The sequence below is a fragment of the Nematolebias whitei genome, chromosome 15 (assembly GCF_014905685.2).
Source record: "Nematolebias whitei isolate Nwh7 chromosome 15, NemWhi1, whole genome shotgun sequence".
NCBI lineage: Eukaryota > Metazoa > Chordata > Actinopteri > Cyprinodontiformes > Rivulidae > Nematolebias > Nematolebias whitei.
In genome coordinates, this window is record NC_056512.1 from 37944141 (window position 1) to 37959927 (window position 15787).

The 15787-nt window shown below is 49.6% G+C and overlaps 1 protein-coding gene across 1 annotated transcript; it reads left to right on the top strand.

Annotated features, from left to right (window-relative positions):
* The first annotated feature begins 36 nt into the window (after nucleotides 1-36).
* Nucleotides 37-15652, top strand: med15 (mediator complex subunit 15). The gene is made up of 18 exons (XM_037689185.1): nucleotides 37-205; nucleotides 4510-4603; nucleotides 4686-4737; nucleotides 4900-4923; nucleotides 5070-5234; nucleotides 5385-5653; nucleotides 9300-9707; nucleotides 9819-9926; nucleotides 10017-10133; nucleotides 10349-10464; nucleotides 10541-10671; nucleotides 10771-10905; nucleotides 13690-13753; nucleotides 13876-13942; nucleotides 14047-14204; nucleotides 14276-14442; nucleotides 14560-14658; nucleotides 15281-15652. Exons 1-18 carry the CDS (start codon nucleotides 138-140, stop codon nucleotides 15415-15417), a joined length of 2379 nt encoding a protein of 792 aa, XP_037545113.1. The 5' UTR covers nucleotides 37-137; the 3' UTR covers nucleotides 15418-15652.
* Nucleotides 15653-15787: the final 135 nt, after the last annotated feature.

Here is a 15787-nt window from a genome sequence, read left to right on the forward strand (position 1 = left end):
CCAGACCCTGCAGTACCCGGTCCGTCCGACAGGCGGCAGTGAACACATCAGGCGCCTGCAGCCAAGTAGGTGTCGCTGCAAAAAAAGAAGCTTTCATCTTGTCCAACAAAAGTCCCGCAGAGAGAACTAACACGGCCATGGAGGTTCCTGGACCCGATAGCGATTGGAGGAGCCCTCAGTTTCGACAGAAAGTCGTAACTCAGATGTGAGAATCTTCACTTCTTTTTCCGGGTTTCAGCTAATTTCCTGTGAGCTAGGTTAACGTTAGCTTCTCGGCTAGGTGAAGCGTAACTTCCAGCCTTACGCGTAAAAAACAGGAAATTAAAAATAAAATGTGAAATCATTTTGTCGTCTGGGTCCACAAATAAGATATGAAGTGAAACAGTAAAGTTTAAAATCATTATTTAATTCGGCTTCAATAAACTAAACTTAATTACTATAAATTATGTATTTTACAATGATTTTATGAACTGCTAAATCAGCTCGTTCTTTGACTCCTCATAAACATCAATTTTTCATCGGGAGTTAAACAATTTATTAATGTTTCATTTTGTAAATAAGCTGTAGATGACTACAATGACAACTGACAATGAGACTAACCTGTATAATTAAAGGTTGACTTAAAAGATGTGTAAAATATTACAAAAATGTTTTTGTTTGGAACCTGATGAGTTTCTTTAATAATCATCAATAATTTTGGCCATTGCATATGAACTTTTATCATTAAAATATGTTCAGTTGTGTGAATTTAAAAAATAATATCAGAATGACTATGTTTCAGGGGCAGTCAATAATCTTTGCAAACTGTTGGGATGACTCTCAGGCATGTGGATATCCTAACTGGGCTTTTGTCAAGTCGGCAAGGAAATCTACAAAACGCACTGAACAGAACCAAGAGAAAAAGAGACGGAAAAACATTGTAATCAGCTTTTGAGACTTTCATTAAATCTCATAAGGTATTTTGTTAACAGAACACACTTTCATAATAATAAAAAGGCACAAAATACATAAAAAAAGAAACAATTACAGCTGTTGGGGAACTTTAATAAAATACAAGTGTGAAATGCCAAGATGGCTGACTTCCTTTTGGGTTTAGGCCACAACTCCAGAGTCTGGGTAGGTTCTGGTGTGTTAAACCATCTTTACATGAATTTTTTCGGAGCGTATGTTTGCTTTAGTTTCTTGGCTCCGTTTGTTAAAAGAAGAAGAATCTTGTGGGAAAAGAAAACCCATCCATCCATTTTCTTCCGCTTATCCGGGGTCGGGTCGCGGGGGTAGCAGCCTAAGTAGGGAGGCCCAGACTTCTCTCTCCCCAGCCACTTGGGCCAGCTCTTCCGGGGGAATCCCGAGGCGTTCCCAGGCCAGCCGAGAAACATAGTCCCTCCAGCGTGTCCTGAGTCTTCCTTTGGGTCTCCTTCCGGTGGGACGTGTCCAGAACACCTCACCAGGGAGGCGTCCAGGAGGCATCCTAAACAGATGCCCGAGCCACCTCAACTGGCTCCTCTCGACGTGGAGAAGCAGCGGCTCTACTTGAGTCCCTCCCGGATGATCGAGCTTCTCACCCTATCTCTAAGGGAGAGCCCAGACACCCTGCGGAGAAAACTAATTTCGGCCGCTTGTTGTATCCGAGGTCTCATTCTTTCGGTCACAACCCAAATCTCATGACCATAGATGAGGGTAGGACCTCCTCCCTGACCCGGAGAGGGCACTCTACCCTTTTCCGGCTCAAGACCATGGCCTTGGATTTGGAGGAACCGATCTTCATCCCGGCCGCGTCACATTCGGCTGCGAACCGCTCCAGCGAAAGCTGTAGATCACGATCTGATGAAGCCAATAAGACCACATCATCTGCAAAAAGCAGAGACGCAATCCTAAGGCCACCAAAACGGATCCCCTCAACACCTTGGCTGCGCCTAGAAATTCTGTCCATAAAAGTTATGAACAGAATCGGTGACAAAGGGCAACCTTGGCAGAGTCCAACTCTCACCGGGAACAAGCCCGACTTACTGCCGGCGATGTGGACCAGGCTCTGACACCGGTCATACAGGAACCTAACAGCCCGTATCAAAGGGCCCGGTACCCCATACTCCCAGAGTACCCCCCACAGGGTTCCCCGAGGGACGTGGTCAAACGCCTTCTCCAAGTCCACAAAGCACATGTAGACCGGTTGGGCAAACTTCCACGCACCCTCCAGGACCCTGCTGAGAGTGTAGAGCTGGTCCAGTGTTCCACGGCCAGGACGAAAACCGCACTGCTCCTCCTGAATCCGAGGTTCGACTATCCGACGGACCCTCCTCTCCAGAACCCCCGAATAGACCTTACCAGGGAGGCTTAAGAGCGTGATTCCCCTGTAGTTGGAACACACTCTACGGTCCCCCTTTTTGAATAGGGGGACCACCACCCCGGTCTGCCAATCCAGGGGAACTTCCCCCGATGTCCACGCAATATTGCAGAGTCGCGTAAGCCAACACAACCCTACAACATCCAGAGCCTTAAGGAACTCAGGGCGAATCTCATCCACCCCTGGGGCCCTGCCACCGAGGAGCTTTTTAACCACCTCGGTGACCTCAGCACCAGAGATTGGAGGGCCCGACCCAGAGTCCCCAGGCTCCGCTTCCTCAGTGGAAGACGTGCCGGTGGGATTGAGGAGGTCTTCAAAGTATTCCACCCACCGACCCACAACATCCTGAGTTGAGGTCAGCAGCACACCACTCCCACTATAAACAGTGTTGGTGGCGTACCGCTTCCCCCCCGAGACGCCGGATGGTGGACCAGAATTGCCTCGAAGCCATGCGGAAGTTGGAAGCCTCTCTGAACTCCTCCCATGCCTGAGTTTTTGCCTCAGCGACCACCCGAGCCGCATGTCGCTTGGACTGCCGGTACCCATCAGCTGCTTCCGGGGTCCCACAGGCCAAAAAGGCCCGATAGGACTCCTTCTTCAGCCTGACAGCATCCCTCACCGACGGTGTTCACCATCGGGTTCGAGGGTTGCCGCCGCGACAGGCGCCGACAACCTTGCGGCCGCAGCTCCGGTAAGCCGCCTCGACAATAGAGACACGAAACATGGTCCACTCAGACTCAATGTCCCCCACCTCCCTCGGAACATATTCAAAGTTCTCCCGGAGGTGGGAGTTAAAACTCCGTCTCACAGGAGACTCTGCCAGACGTTCCCAGCAAACCCTCACAATACGTTTGGATCTGCCAGGTCTGACTGGCATCCTCCCCCACCATCGGAGCCAACTCACCACCAGGTAGTGATCAGTGGACAGCTCCGCCCCTCTCTTCACCCGAGTGTCCAAGACATGTGGCCGCAGATCAGATGAGACGATGACAAAGTCGATCATCAAACTGCGGCCTAGGGTGTCCTGGTGCCAAGAGCACATATGGACACCCTTATGCTTGAACAAGGTGTTCCTTATTGACAATCCATGACGAGCACAGAAGTCCAACAACAGAACACCACTCTGGTTCAGATCGGGGGGGGCTTTCCTCCCAACCACACCCCTCCAGGTCTCACTTTCATTGCCCACATGAGCATTTGAAGTCCCCCAGCAGAACAAGGGAGTCCCTAGGAGGTGCACTTTCTAGTACCCCCACCAAGGACTCCAGAAAGGGTGGATAATCTGAACTGCCGTTTGGTGCATAAGCACAAACGACAGTCAGAACCCGTCCCCCCACACATAGGCGTAGGAAGGCCACCCTCTCATTCACCGGGGTGAACCCCAACACACAGGCACCAAGTTGGGGGGCAATAAGTATGCCCACTCCTGCTCGGCGCCTCTCACCAGGGGCAACTCCAGAGTGGAAGAGTGTCCAGCCCCTCTCAAGGAAACTGGTTCCAGAGCCAAAGCCATACGTAGAGGTGAGTCTGACTATTTCTAACCAGAACCTCTCAGCCTCACACACCAGCTCAGGCTCCTTTCCCACCAGTGAGGTGACATTCCATATCCCAATAGCCAGCTTCTGTAGCCGAGGATCAGACCGCCAGGGTCCCCGCCCTCGGCCACCACCCATCCCACTTTGCACCCGACCCCTTTGGTCCCTCCCACAGATGGTGAGCCCGTGGGAAGGGGGACCCACTTCTCCTCTTAGGGCTGTGCCCGGCCGAGCTCCATGGGTAAAAGCCCGGCCACCAGGCACTCGCCCGTGTGCCCCACCTCCAGGCCTGGCTCTAGAGTGGGGCCCCGGTGACCCACGTCCGGGCAAGGGAACATTAAGTCCGTTTATTTCTCTCATCATTGGGGTCTTTGGGCTGCACTTTGTCTGGTCCATCACCTAGGACCTGTCTGCCATGGGTGACCCTACTAGGGGCGTAAACCCCCTGACAGCATAGCTCCTAGGATCATTGGGACACTCAAACCCCTCCACCACGGTAAGGTGGCAGCCCAGGGAGGGGAAAAGGAAAGAAGAAACCCAACGAATCATCTGAGATGCTTCTGTGAGGTCACGACTGGTCTCAGTTCTGTGAGGTCATGACTGGACTTAAAGTTTGATGTGTTCTTTTTCCAGTGAAGATGCCATGAGGAAGGCAGGAACTGCAAACACCACACAGAAGTCCGGTACCGACATGGAGAACCACGTGTACATCAAAGCCAAAACCAGAGTGAGTCCCGCAGAGATGAAGATGATGATGACAATGCTATTGTTGTGGAAGTGAAATCAAAATGAGCTGACGTTTGTTTCAGGAGGAGTATTTATCTCTGGTGGCGAGGCTCATCATCCATTTCAGAGACATCCGTGAGTACTGACCCACCGTCGGCCATCTTTAGGACCTACTGATGCAGTTCTTTTCTTAGTTTTGGAGGCAAATTGTTCTGGATCTACCATCAGTACCATCTTGACTCTGACTGCAGGGAGCTGCTGTGAAACTAATCAGGTGTTGATTCTTTTGTGTTACAGATAGAAAGGCTCTGGGAGGATCAGGTATGTGCCTGTTTGGTCTCTGGTCGGGGTTTCTCTGCCTTGTTCTGTCCTGTGCTGGACCTGTTTCTGCCGGACTTATGGCGGCCATGTTTTCTGCTGTGCATGTTGGAGCTGCGTAATTTTGTTTGTTGTTTACCCTCTGCCAGATCCCATGAATGCCCTGACTAACCTGACAGGGGTTGGAGGGGGCCCGGGCACCATTGGCATGGGGCCTCGCCCCTCCGGGGCCACGGTGGGGGGCATGGGGGCCATGGGGCCGATGCAGATAGGCCAGCATGCCATGGCAGGGGTGACTGGAAACCCACAAGCCAGTGAGTGTTTCCTGTGCGTGTTGTGTTTGCTGCGTTCTGTGGATGCAGGCTGCGTGGAAACGACTCTGCTTCGGCTCGTTGTGTGTTTGAATTTCTCATCAGAGTTGCTGACCGGGTCAGGCCTTCACTTCCTTCTTCCTCACTCTGCAGTGGGAGGTCCGGGTCAGCTGTCCATTCAGCAGATGGTCCAGCAGCAGCAGCAGCAGACCATGCAGTTCCAGCAGTTCCAGCAGGCACAGCAGCAGCAGCAGCAACAACAACAACAACAACAACAACAACAGCAGCAGCAGAACGCAGCCTTACAGCAGCAGTTCCAGCAGCAGTTCAGAGCCCAGCAGCTGCAGCAGCAACAGGCCCAGAACCAACAGCTGCAGAACCAACAGCTGCAGAACCAACAGCTGCAGAACCAGGTACACACCGTTCAGAGCCCTCTGACCTCAGCAGTGTCTGTGGTTCTTCTGTACTCAGAAACACCTGAACGGGTCGTGTTGGAACGTAGACGAGAGGTTTGCACGTAGCAGAAAATATTTTTTCCTAAAAGCATCTGTGTTCAAAAGAAGTCAAGGCCCGATGTTGGTAAAATGTTGGTTCACATGGGCTTTTCATGATCCTCAGTCAGTGTGTGGTAACTGAACCTGCAGAAAGAAAAAGAATTACAGCAGTGACCCAATCAATAAGTCACAGTTCTAACATTCAATTTAGACATAATTCAAAGTAATAATCAGTAGAGGTGAAACGATACTCAGAAATCAGGTTTCAGGACATTCTCAATACAATTTCATTAAAAACAGCAGATACATTTAAAGCAGAATCACAAAGGAAACAGTGGAAAGGAAAAACTCCCTTTAACAGGAAGAAACCTCCAGCAGAACCAGGCTCTGGACGAGCAGCCATCTACTTTGACTGGCTGGGTTTGAGAGGACGGGAAGTAGAAACAGACAAACAGAATGGCAGGTCCAGGTGTACTTTCTATAGTCCAGGTGTGCTTTCTATAGGAGGACAGACAAAAAACATGTTAAGATAGAAACAATTACAAATACAAACACGAAGAGTAGAACAAGTAAAGACAGAGCAGAGAGAGGACATGTGGTCAGTTTGTCCTCCAGCAGTCTAAGCCTATAGCAGCATAACTAAGGGATAGCTCAGGAAACCCAGGCCGACTCTAACTATAGGATTTATCAAAAAGGAAAGTCTTAAGCCCAGTCTTAAAACTGGACAATGTGTCAGTCTCACGGACAGAAACTGGAAGTTGGTTCCACAAGTGAGGAGCCTGATAACTGAAAGATCTTCCTCCCATTCTGCTTTTGGAAACTCTAGGAACCACAAGTAAACCTGCAGTCTGAGAGTGAAGTGCTCTGTTAGGAAAATATGGAACAATAAGATCTGTAATATAAAATGGAGCTAGGTTGTTGAGAGCTTTGTAGGTTAGAAGTAAGATTTTGAATTCAATTCTCAATTTGACAGGAAGCCAATGGAGAGAAGCTAAAACTGGAGACAGATGATCTCTACTACTAACTCCAGTTAAGACTCTGGCAGCAGCATTTTGGATTAATTGAAGACTTTTTAAAGACGTATTTGGACACCCAGACAACAAACCATTGCAATAGTCCAGTCTAGACATTACAAATGCATGAACCAGTTTTTCTTCATGATTTTTAGATAAAATGTCTCTGAGCAGATCAAAAACCCCAGGACCAGTCTAGATAAATATCTAACATTTCTAATTTTGTGATATTATGCAGGTGGAAGAAGACGGTTCTAATAATGTTTAATGTGGGGGATAAAAGACATGTCCAGATCAAAAATAACACCAAGATTTTTAACATTAGAGCTGGAGGCCAGATTAATGCCATCCAAGGAGGGAGAAAGACTGAAAAATGTATTCCTAAGATGCTCAGGTCCAAAAACTAAAACCTCAGTCTTGTCTGTGTTCAAAGCAGAAAATTTAGGGTCATTCAAGTTTTTGTGTCTTTAAGACATGCTTGTAGTCTAAGTAGCTGATTGGATTCATTGGGTTTCATGGACAAATATAACTGTGTATCATCAACATCATCTTCTTCTTTCAGTTTTCCCTCTTCAGGGGTCTCTACAGCAAGTCATCCTCCTCCATCTCTCTCTGTCCTCTGCATCCTCTGTCCTCACCAACTACCTCCATATCCTCTAACTGCATCCAAATATCTCCTCTTTGTCTTTTTCCTGGCAGCTGCATTTCTAACATCCTTCTACCAATATACCCACTGCCCCTCCTATGGACATATCCAGACCACTGTCCCTCCTCTGGACATGTCCAGACCGCTGTCCCTCCTATGGACATGTCCAGACCACTGTCCCTCCTATGGACATGTCCAGACCACTGTCCCTCCTCTGGATGTGTCCAAACCATCTCAGTCTACATGATGGATTCCTGGGGCCAGTGGAAGATGGTGTGTCTGACCGTATTGTCCGTTGAGGATGTAGAAGACGCATACATAATTGGATTTATGATAGCTGGATTTCTGCTTTTGGAGTTGGCGGGTATCTGGCACATCGACAAATTCGTAAGACGGCAGCAGCGGTTCTGGCAAACGTGAAGCTGCCTGCTTTGTATGAAGGAATGTACCGAGTGGTTAGCTCTCAGACTCAGATGCTGCATGACCTGAGCTGTAAGCTGGACACGATTTCTGAGAACCGCAGGCCACTTGCGGCTTCTGGGACTCACTGGTAGGAATGAATCAACCTTGGAGAAGCTACAAGCTCGGTCCGGCGGTGTGACCATAACATTTGGCTGTTTGGAATTGCCTATGAAGGCAGACATGGAAATTCAAGCAGAGGCTGCCTGACCCAAAATAATTGTGTTATCTGAATTTGGCGTCCCCACTCGGCCTTGAATTGGCCAGCTACCTTAATTTCTCCTGGTTGTTTATGTGAGCGAAAAGCTCTGCTCCCCTTCCGCCCCTATCGCTCCCCTCCTGAGGACATGTGGATCTGTGTCAGAGTTGAGCCGGCTGATAGACACTGTTCCATCTTTATCAGGGCTATGGAACTATCTGGCAGTGTCCACGGACAACTCACTGCCCTCGTCGGCCTCCTCATGCAAAAATGTATTATGATGTCATCATTATGTTGCTGTTTCATATGCTGAGGTCATTTTTTGCTACTCTCGCACTGTGTCCCTTCTAGGACACAGTGTGAGAGGTTTTTTTTTTTTACACCTGCTAAGATGAGGGGCTGGCTGCGGGCCACCGGACCCGGAAACCCGCCTCCAGCCCACATATCTCCCCCCGGCTCGAATCTCCCTCAGAAATGGCAACTCATACTAACAATAAATCAAGGAAACTTGAATTCAGTTTTACCAATTGTATTAAAATCAAGGCAGGAAACGGTTACAGTTTACGGCACTGGTCTCTCCAGTCTGTGACGCAATCACAAACCTGGAAGAGCCCCGATGTCTCGTGTCATTACTCAGAGGGGGCGTGACTAAGTGTGATCTCAACGGATCTTATGTGGTTCTGACGCAAAAGGAAATATGAGACGGTGCTTCAAAAAGCTTTTCTACGTGATGTGGCAAGCAGAAATAAACTCTATTCCTTGACAGATATTGAATCCCAGGGAGACTCTTTTTAGAGTTGCTGGCCCAGTTTAACCCAGTCAGAACCGTGTCATTATTTCATTATAATCCCGTCTTTGAGCAGATCAAAACCCCAGGACCAGTCTAGATAAAAATATCTAACACCTCCACTCCCACTTGTGTTTTTTAATTCCTTATCTGAAAAAAAGGCTGCGCGTCTCGAAGCCGGCGGCCTCAGTCACCTCTGTCTCTCCATGTCTGTTTGTTTATGTTCCTCTCGGACGGGCTGCACAGAAATGTAATTTTGTTGTGCTTCGGTGCAATGACAATAAAGCTGATTCTGGTTTCAATCCACGCTGCATTTGTTCAACCACGTGTCATTACACTCCAAGCGTCTGTCATTTCACGGGGCTTTAAATAAAAGCTAACAGGTAACAATGTTTTCTTCATCCTGTTTGAAATCTGAGCTGGAATCAGTTTCTAAATGTTTTTATGATATTTGCACTTTGTGCCATCAGATGCAGAACAGGATGCAACAACATCTGATGCTGCAGCAGCAAGCTCAGGCTCAAGCTCAAGCTCAAGCTCAAGCTCAAGCTCAGGCTCAGGCTCAGGCTCAGGCTCAGGCTCAAGCTCAAGCTCAAGCTCAAGCTCAAGCTCAGGCTCAAGCTCAAGCTCAAGCTCAGGCTCAAGCTCAGGCCCAAGCTCAAGCTCAAGCTCAGGCCCAGGCTCAGGCTCAGGCCCAGGCCCAGGCCCAGTCCATTCAGCAGATGGTCCAACAGCAGCAGGTTCAGCCAGCCCAGATGCCTCCACACTCTCAACCACAGCCGCCCGGCATGGTGCCTCAGTCTCTGGCCGGATCAATGACCTCAGCTCAGCATGGTTCCATTAACTCTCTGAGCCAGCAGCCGCAGCTGAAGTTCCCGGTGAGAATCAAATCTCCCTGCGTGTTCTGATCCGGAGTAACTCCTCCATCAAAGTTCTAGAGGACTCATCTTCCTCTGCCTGCATGCTTTGCCTTCTGTGTGTTTGTGTAGCAGCCACGCGCAGCCTTACCGCCACAGCAAGCCCAGCAGGCAGCAGCTCAGGCGCAGCTCAACGCCGCCGCAGCTGCCGCCGCAGCCTCTGCTGCTGTACCTGGACAGGTGAGATCTCTGCAGGCGCTGCCTCCTGCTCTGAACCATCTTTACTTTAAGAATCTCACCCGTCCCTCTGCTCTGGTTCCTCCTCTAAAGATGGTCCGTCCTTCGATGCATAATATGATCCGGCTGCCTCGAGGTCCTCAGAACGCCTCCATCCCTCCTCCGAATAGCGTCCCATCTCCTGCCGGGATTGCCGGACAGACGCCGCAGGTTCATGTCCACACAGAATGACATTAAACTCCCAATATTTGTTTTAAGAATAAGCCACTGAAGAAAGAAATTTAACATAAGAACTAAATCTAAAAAAAAAAAAGAATCACGTTAGAACAAAGTTTACAAAAATACATCTACAGCCAGAAACCAACCTTTCAGACACAAACTCACCTGGACACCACACCTCTGTCATCGTCCAATCACCTCCACAGGTTCAACAGCACCCCATGATGTCGTCACCCTCACCTGTGCAGGTGCCCACGCCACAGATGCCACCACCTCCCCAGCCATCACCGCAGCCCCCCTCTTCCCAGCCAAACTCTGCCAGGTACAACAAGGGTTGTCAGGCCCCACCCCACTACCTGCTGCAGGACTGTTTAACTCTCTCTGCTTCTTCCCTTCAGTTCCGGTCCAACGCCGTCTCCGGGGGGGTTCCAGCCCAGCCCATCTCCTCAGCCCTCCCCCAGCTCTGCCTCCTCCAGAACCCCCCAGCCAAGCCACGGAGTACCCTCACCTGGACCACTCAACACTCCAGGTAATACATCTGCATCATTACCATGTGGTGGACTTCCTGCCATTTTGGCATCTTCACAGGAAGTGTTTAAACGTTCATTGTGTCACTTCCTATTGGCAGGTAACCCCAGCTCGGTGATGAGTCCAGCAGGAGCCACGTCCCTGGAGGACCAGCAGTACATGGAAAAACTGAAGCAGCTCTCCAAATACATCGAGCCACTTCGCCGCATGATCAACAAGATCGATAAAAACGAAGGTCGGCTGCTGACGATGTATCACATACAAACACAAAACAAATACATTATCACTCACCTTTTACTGGTGGGCGATGAATTTCTAAAAAAGACGTCTTGAACCCAGATGCAGATTTAAATAAAAAATATTTCAAATAATAAAAGCAAAGCAAGGAGCTCAGTGTCCCTGCCCGGATGTGGGTTACTGGGGCCCCACCCTGGAGCTAGGCCTGGGGGAGGGGCTCGCTGTTGATGGTCTCTACCCAACTCAACTCAACTCAACTTTATTTTGGTAAATTAGCATTGCAGAAAAAGGAAAACAATATAGACTACTTTTGACAAATCAATAATTTACCAAAAAAGGAATAGGCTGAAGCCGAGGCTTATACTTGCCTACCCCCTGTCTCTACCCATGGGGCCCAGTTGAGCTCAGCTCGAATGAGCAACATGGGTTTGCCTTCCTGTGGGCCCACCACCTGCAGGAGGGGCTATATGGGTGCATGACGCCATGGACAGTGGCTGAAGGCAGGGGCCTTGGCGCTCTGACCCTGGCTTAACTAGCTCTTGGGACATGGAACGTAACTTCTTTGGCAGGGAAGGAGCCTGAGCTTGGGCGTGAGTTTGAGAGGTACTGACTAGATTTAGTTGAGCTCACCTCAACGCACAGCATGGACTCTGGAACCAATCTCATTGAGAGGGGCTGTACCTTATTCCACTCTGGTTGCCCATGATGAGAGGCGCCGAGCTGGTGTGGGTCTACTTGTAGCCCCTGACTTGGTGCCTGTGTGTTGGAGTTTTCCCCGGTGGATGAGAGGGTGTCTTCCCTGCACCTTCGGTAGGGGGGACGGGCTCTGACTGTTGTTTGTACCTACATGCCAAACAACAGTTCAGAGTATCTGGTATTCTTGGAGTCCTTGGCGGGGGTGCAGGAAGGTGCACCTTTATTCTGCTGGGGGACTTCAATGCCCACGTGGGTAACGACAGTGTGACCTGGAGGGGCGTGACTGGGAGGAACGGCCTCGGATCTGAACTCGAGCGATGTTCTGTTGTTGTACTTCTGTGCTAGTCATAGTTTGTCCATCACAAACACCATGTTCGAACATAAGGGTGTCCATAAGTGCACTTGGTACCAGGACGCCCTACGTCGTAGATCAATGATAGACTTTGTAGTGGTGTCGTCTAATTTGCAGCCGTTTGTTTTGGACACTCGGGTGAAGAGAAGAGCTGAGCTGTCAACTGATCACCATCTGATAGTGAGTTGGATCAGATGGCGGGGAAAGATGCCGGACAGACCTGGAAGACCCAAACATGTAGTGAGGGTTTGCTGGGAATGCCTGGCAGAAGAACCCGTCAGAAAGATCTTCAACTCACACCTTTGGGAGAGCTTTAACCACATCCCAGCTGAGGCTGGGGACATTGAGTCTGAGTGGACCATGTTCCACGACTCAATTGTTGAGGTAGCTGCCTAGAGTTGTGGCCACAAGGTTATCTGTGCTTCTTGCTGTGGCCATCCTCGAACTCGGTGGTGGACACCTCAGGGTAGGGAGACTGCCAAGCTGAAGGAGTCCTACCGGTCCTTGTTAGCAGGTGGGACTCCGGAGGCAGCTGAGGAGTACCAGAGGGCCAAGCGGTCCACATCTTTGGCTGTTGCTGAGGCAAATTGTGGTGGGTGCTCTATGAGTGTGGGGTTGGGGGCCCGTTGTTATGGGCTGTTCAGTCCGTATACAAGCGGTGCGAGAGTTTGGTTTGCATTGTCAGTAGCAAGTCGGACCCCTTCAGGGTGGGAGTTGGACTCCACTAGGGCTGCCCATTGTCACCAATTCTATTCATCATTTTTATGGACAGAATTTCTCGGTGCAGCCAGGAAGTGGAGGGAGTCCGGTTCGGTGGCCTCAGGATTCCATCTCTGCTCTTTGCAGATGATGTGGTCCTGTTGGAGTCATTGTGCCGTGATCTCCAGCTCTCACTGGAGCGGTTCACAGCCGAGTGTGAAGCAGCTGGGATGAGATTTAGCACCTCTAAATCTGAGGCCATGGTCCTCAGTCTTGTAATCTTCAGGTTGAGGGAGAGGTTGTGCCTCATGTGGAGGAGTTCAAGTGTCTCAGAGTTTTGTTCACGAGTGAGGGAAGAATGGAGCGTGAGATTGACAGATGGATTGGTGCAGCATCTGCAGTATTGTGGACTCTATACCCATCCATTGTGTTAAAGAGGGAGCTGAGTTGTAAGGCAAAGTTCTCTGTTTACCGGTCAGTCTACATTCCTACCCTCACCTATCGTCATGAACTCTGGTAAGGATGCTCCCTGGGTGCCTCCCTAGGGAGGTGCTTTGGGCATGTTGGACTGGGAGGAGACCCTGGGGAAGACTCAGGACACGCTGGAGACTACGTCTCTTGGTTTGTCTGGGAACACCTTGGAGTCCTCCCAGAAGAGCTGGAAGAGGTGGCTGTGGAAAGAGATGTCTGGACCTCCCTGCTCAAGATGCTGCCCCCGAGACCTGATTTTGGAACAAGCAATGATGGATGGAAACAGTTTTTATGCAGCCTTAGCCAATCAGAATGCTAGATTTCCCCGCCTTTTTTTAGTGAACCAGCGTGTGGGCGGGGCAACATACAGCTCTATTTGACAAGTTGGAGAGGAATTCAGACTGAAAAGTAGCCCTCAAACAGACATTGTGAGATTTGTGTAGAATATATCCATCTATTTTATTTTGCCCACTGTCAGGGTGTGACAGGTTTAAAAAGACTTGTTTTGGGAAAACAAAAAGGAAGTGGATGTTTGTGCTTATTGTTTATTTGTTGTTGTTTTAGACAGGAAGAAGGACCTGAGTAAGATGAAGAGCCTACTGAACATCCTGACAGATCCTAACATCAGGTAACGTCTGTTGCCTCGATGCGGATACACCTCGGATTATTTATGTCGTCACAGGAAGCTGTGAGACCGGAGACTTTCTCCTGAGGCGTCCTATGTTAATTGTCCTCTGACCTGTCCTCCAGGTGTCCTCTGAAGACGCTGCAGAAATGTGAGATTGCTCTGGAGAAGCTTAAGAACGACATGGCCGTGGTAAGGAGAAGGTGCCTTTCAGCTTCTGGGTCAAGTCTCTGATCAGGCTCTGTTCATCTGCTGGAGACAGTGTTTAGACCGGACTCTTTCTGTGTCTGTTTCAGCCGACTCCACCCCCTCCACCAGTTCCTACCAAGCAGCAGTACTTCTGCCAGCCGCTGCTGGATGCCGTCATGGCCAGAATCCGCTCTCCTGTCTTCAACCACTCCCTGTACCGGACCTTCGCCCCCGCCATGAGTGCCATCCATGGGCCGCCCATCACGTATGTGTTGCTGCCGAGACGGCTGGAGGTCCTTCACTGCTCGAGGTCTGACCCGTTCTTTTGCTCTTCAGGGGCCCCAACATCTCCGGGAGGAAGAGGAAGCACGAGGAAGATGAGCGGCAGACCATCCCCAACATCCTGCAGGGGGACGTGGCCCGTCTGGACATCAAGTTCCTGGTCAACCTGGACCCCTCATTCTGCAGCAACAATGGAACCGTCCACCTCATCTGCAAGTTGGGTGAGTTACAGAGTCCAAAACTGGGACCGGTTCTGAGCAGCTGTAGTAAAAACAGGATCTTCAGTTCTAACTGTACCGTCCTCAGGAGCAGTTCTGATCCGGCTGTTTGTGTTCCAGGTGATAAAAACCTTCCCAGCGTTCCTCCTCTGCAGCTCAGCGTTCCTGCTGACTATCCGGATCAGAGCCCGCACTGGGCCGATGACGGAGAGCAGTATGGTGAGTCAGAACCGCACAAATGCTGCAGAGTCCAGATCAGGGAGTCCCTTTCAGGTTCACTCTGTCCTTGTCTGGAACCAGAATTTCAGACCATTGAGCTGAGGTGCTACAAAACCACTGGTTCTTGCAATGAATTGACATTTTCTCTGTGTTATCCATGGCTGTCGGCGAGTCGGCCTCCAGATGGAGATAAGAGAACGTTTTGGGAGCCAGTTGGTTTTCAGGGAGGGCAATACGTTTCTCAAGACATCTCAGAAAAACAATAAAACTTTCATAACCATTGACTAAAAATTATCTGACACTCTGCCTTGAGTTCTTCATGTCCTGTGGATCTTGTGTTCTTGTTGACATTCTTCCAGTTTCTCGTTCTTGCTGACATTCCCTCGTCATTCACTCTGTCTCGTGTTCTTGACGACATCCTCAGTCTCTTTTTCTGGTTGATGTTCTTTGTCTCGTGTTCTTATTGACGTTCTGTCTGTCTCTTGTTCACATCTTCTCCGTCTTGCTTTTTTGTTGACGTCCCCCCTTTCTCATCTTGTTAACATTCATCCGTCTGTTATTCAAATCCTGTCGTGTTCTCGACGTTCCGTCTTGTCATTGATTCTCTATTTTTGTGTCTCAGGTGCGAACAGCTTCCTGCAGACGGTCTACAGGAACATGACGTCCAAACTGCTGCAGCTGCCGGACAAACACTCTGTGACGGAGCTGCTCAACACCTGGGCTCAGAGTGTCCGGCAGGCCTGCCTGTCAGCAGCCTGAGACTCCGCCCACTGTTAATCCTTACACATAAACCCCGCCCACTCTTACTCCTGACACCCGAGGCCCTGCCCACTGTTACTCTGGACATTACCTGGTACACTTGGACATTAAAAGAGGAAACCGTTTACCTGCAGGTCAGAAACCTGCTGTCAGATTGATTTGTCCCATTACCCCTGAATGCAGCACCGGTTTAGTTTTTCTCACATATTAAAAATTTGTGTGCATGATTTTATTTTTAAATAAAATTAGTTCATCTTCCTGCTTGTCTCCAGTTGTTCACTCAGACAAATCATGTGATAGTTAATGGTTTTCTTCCTGAAAAGAGCAGAAATGAAACCTTCTGAGCAGCAGGTGGAGCCGTTTGTTGACT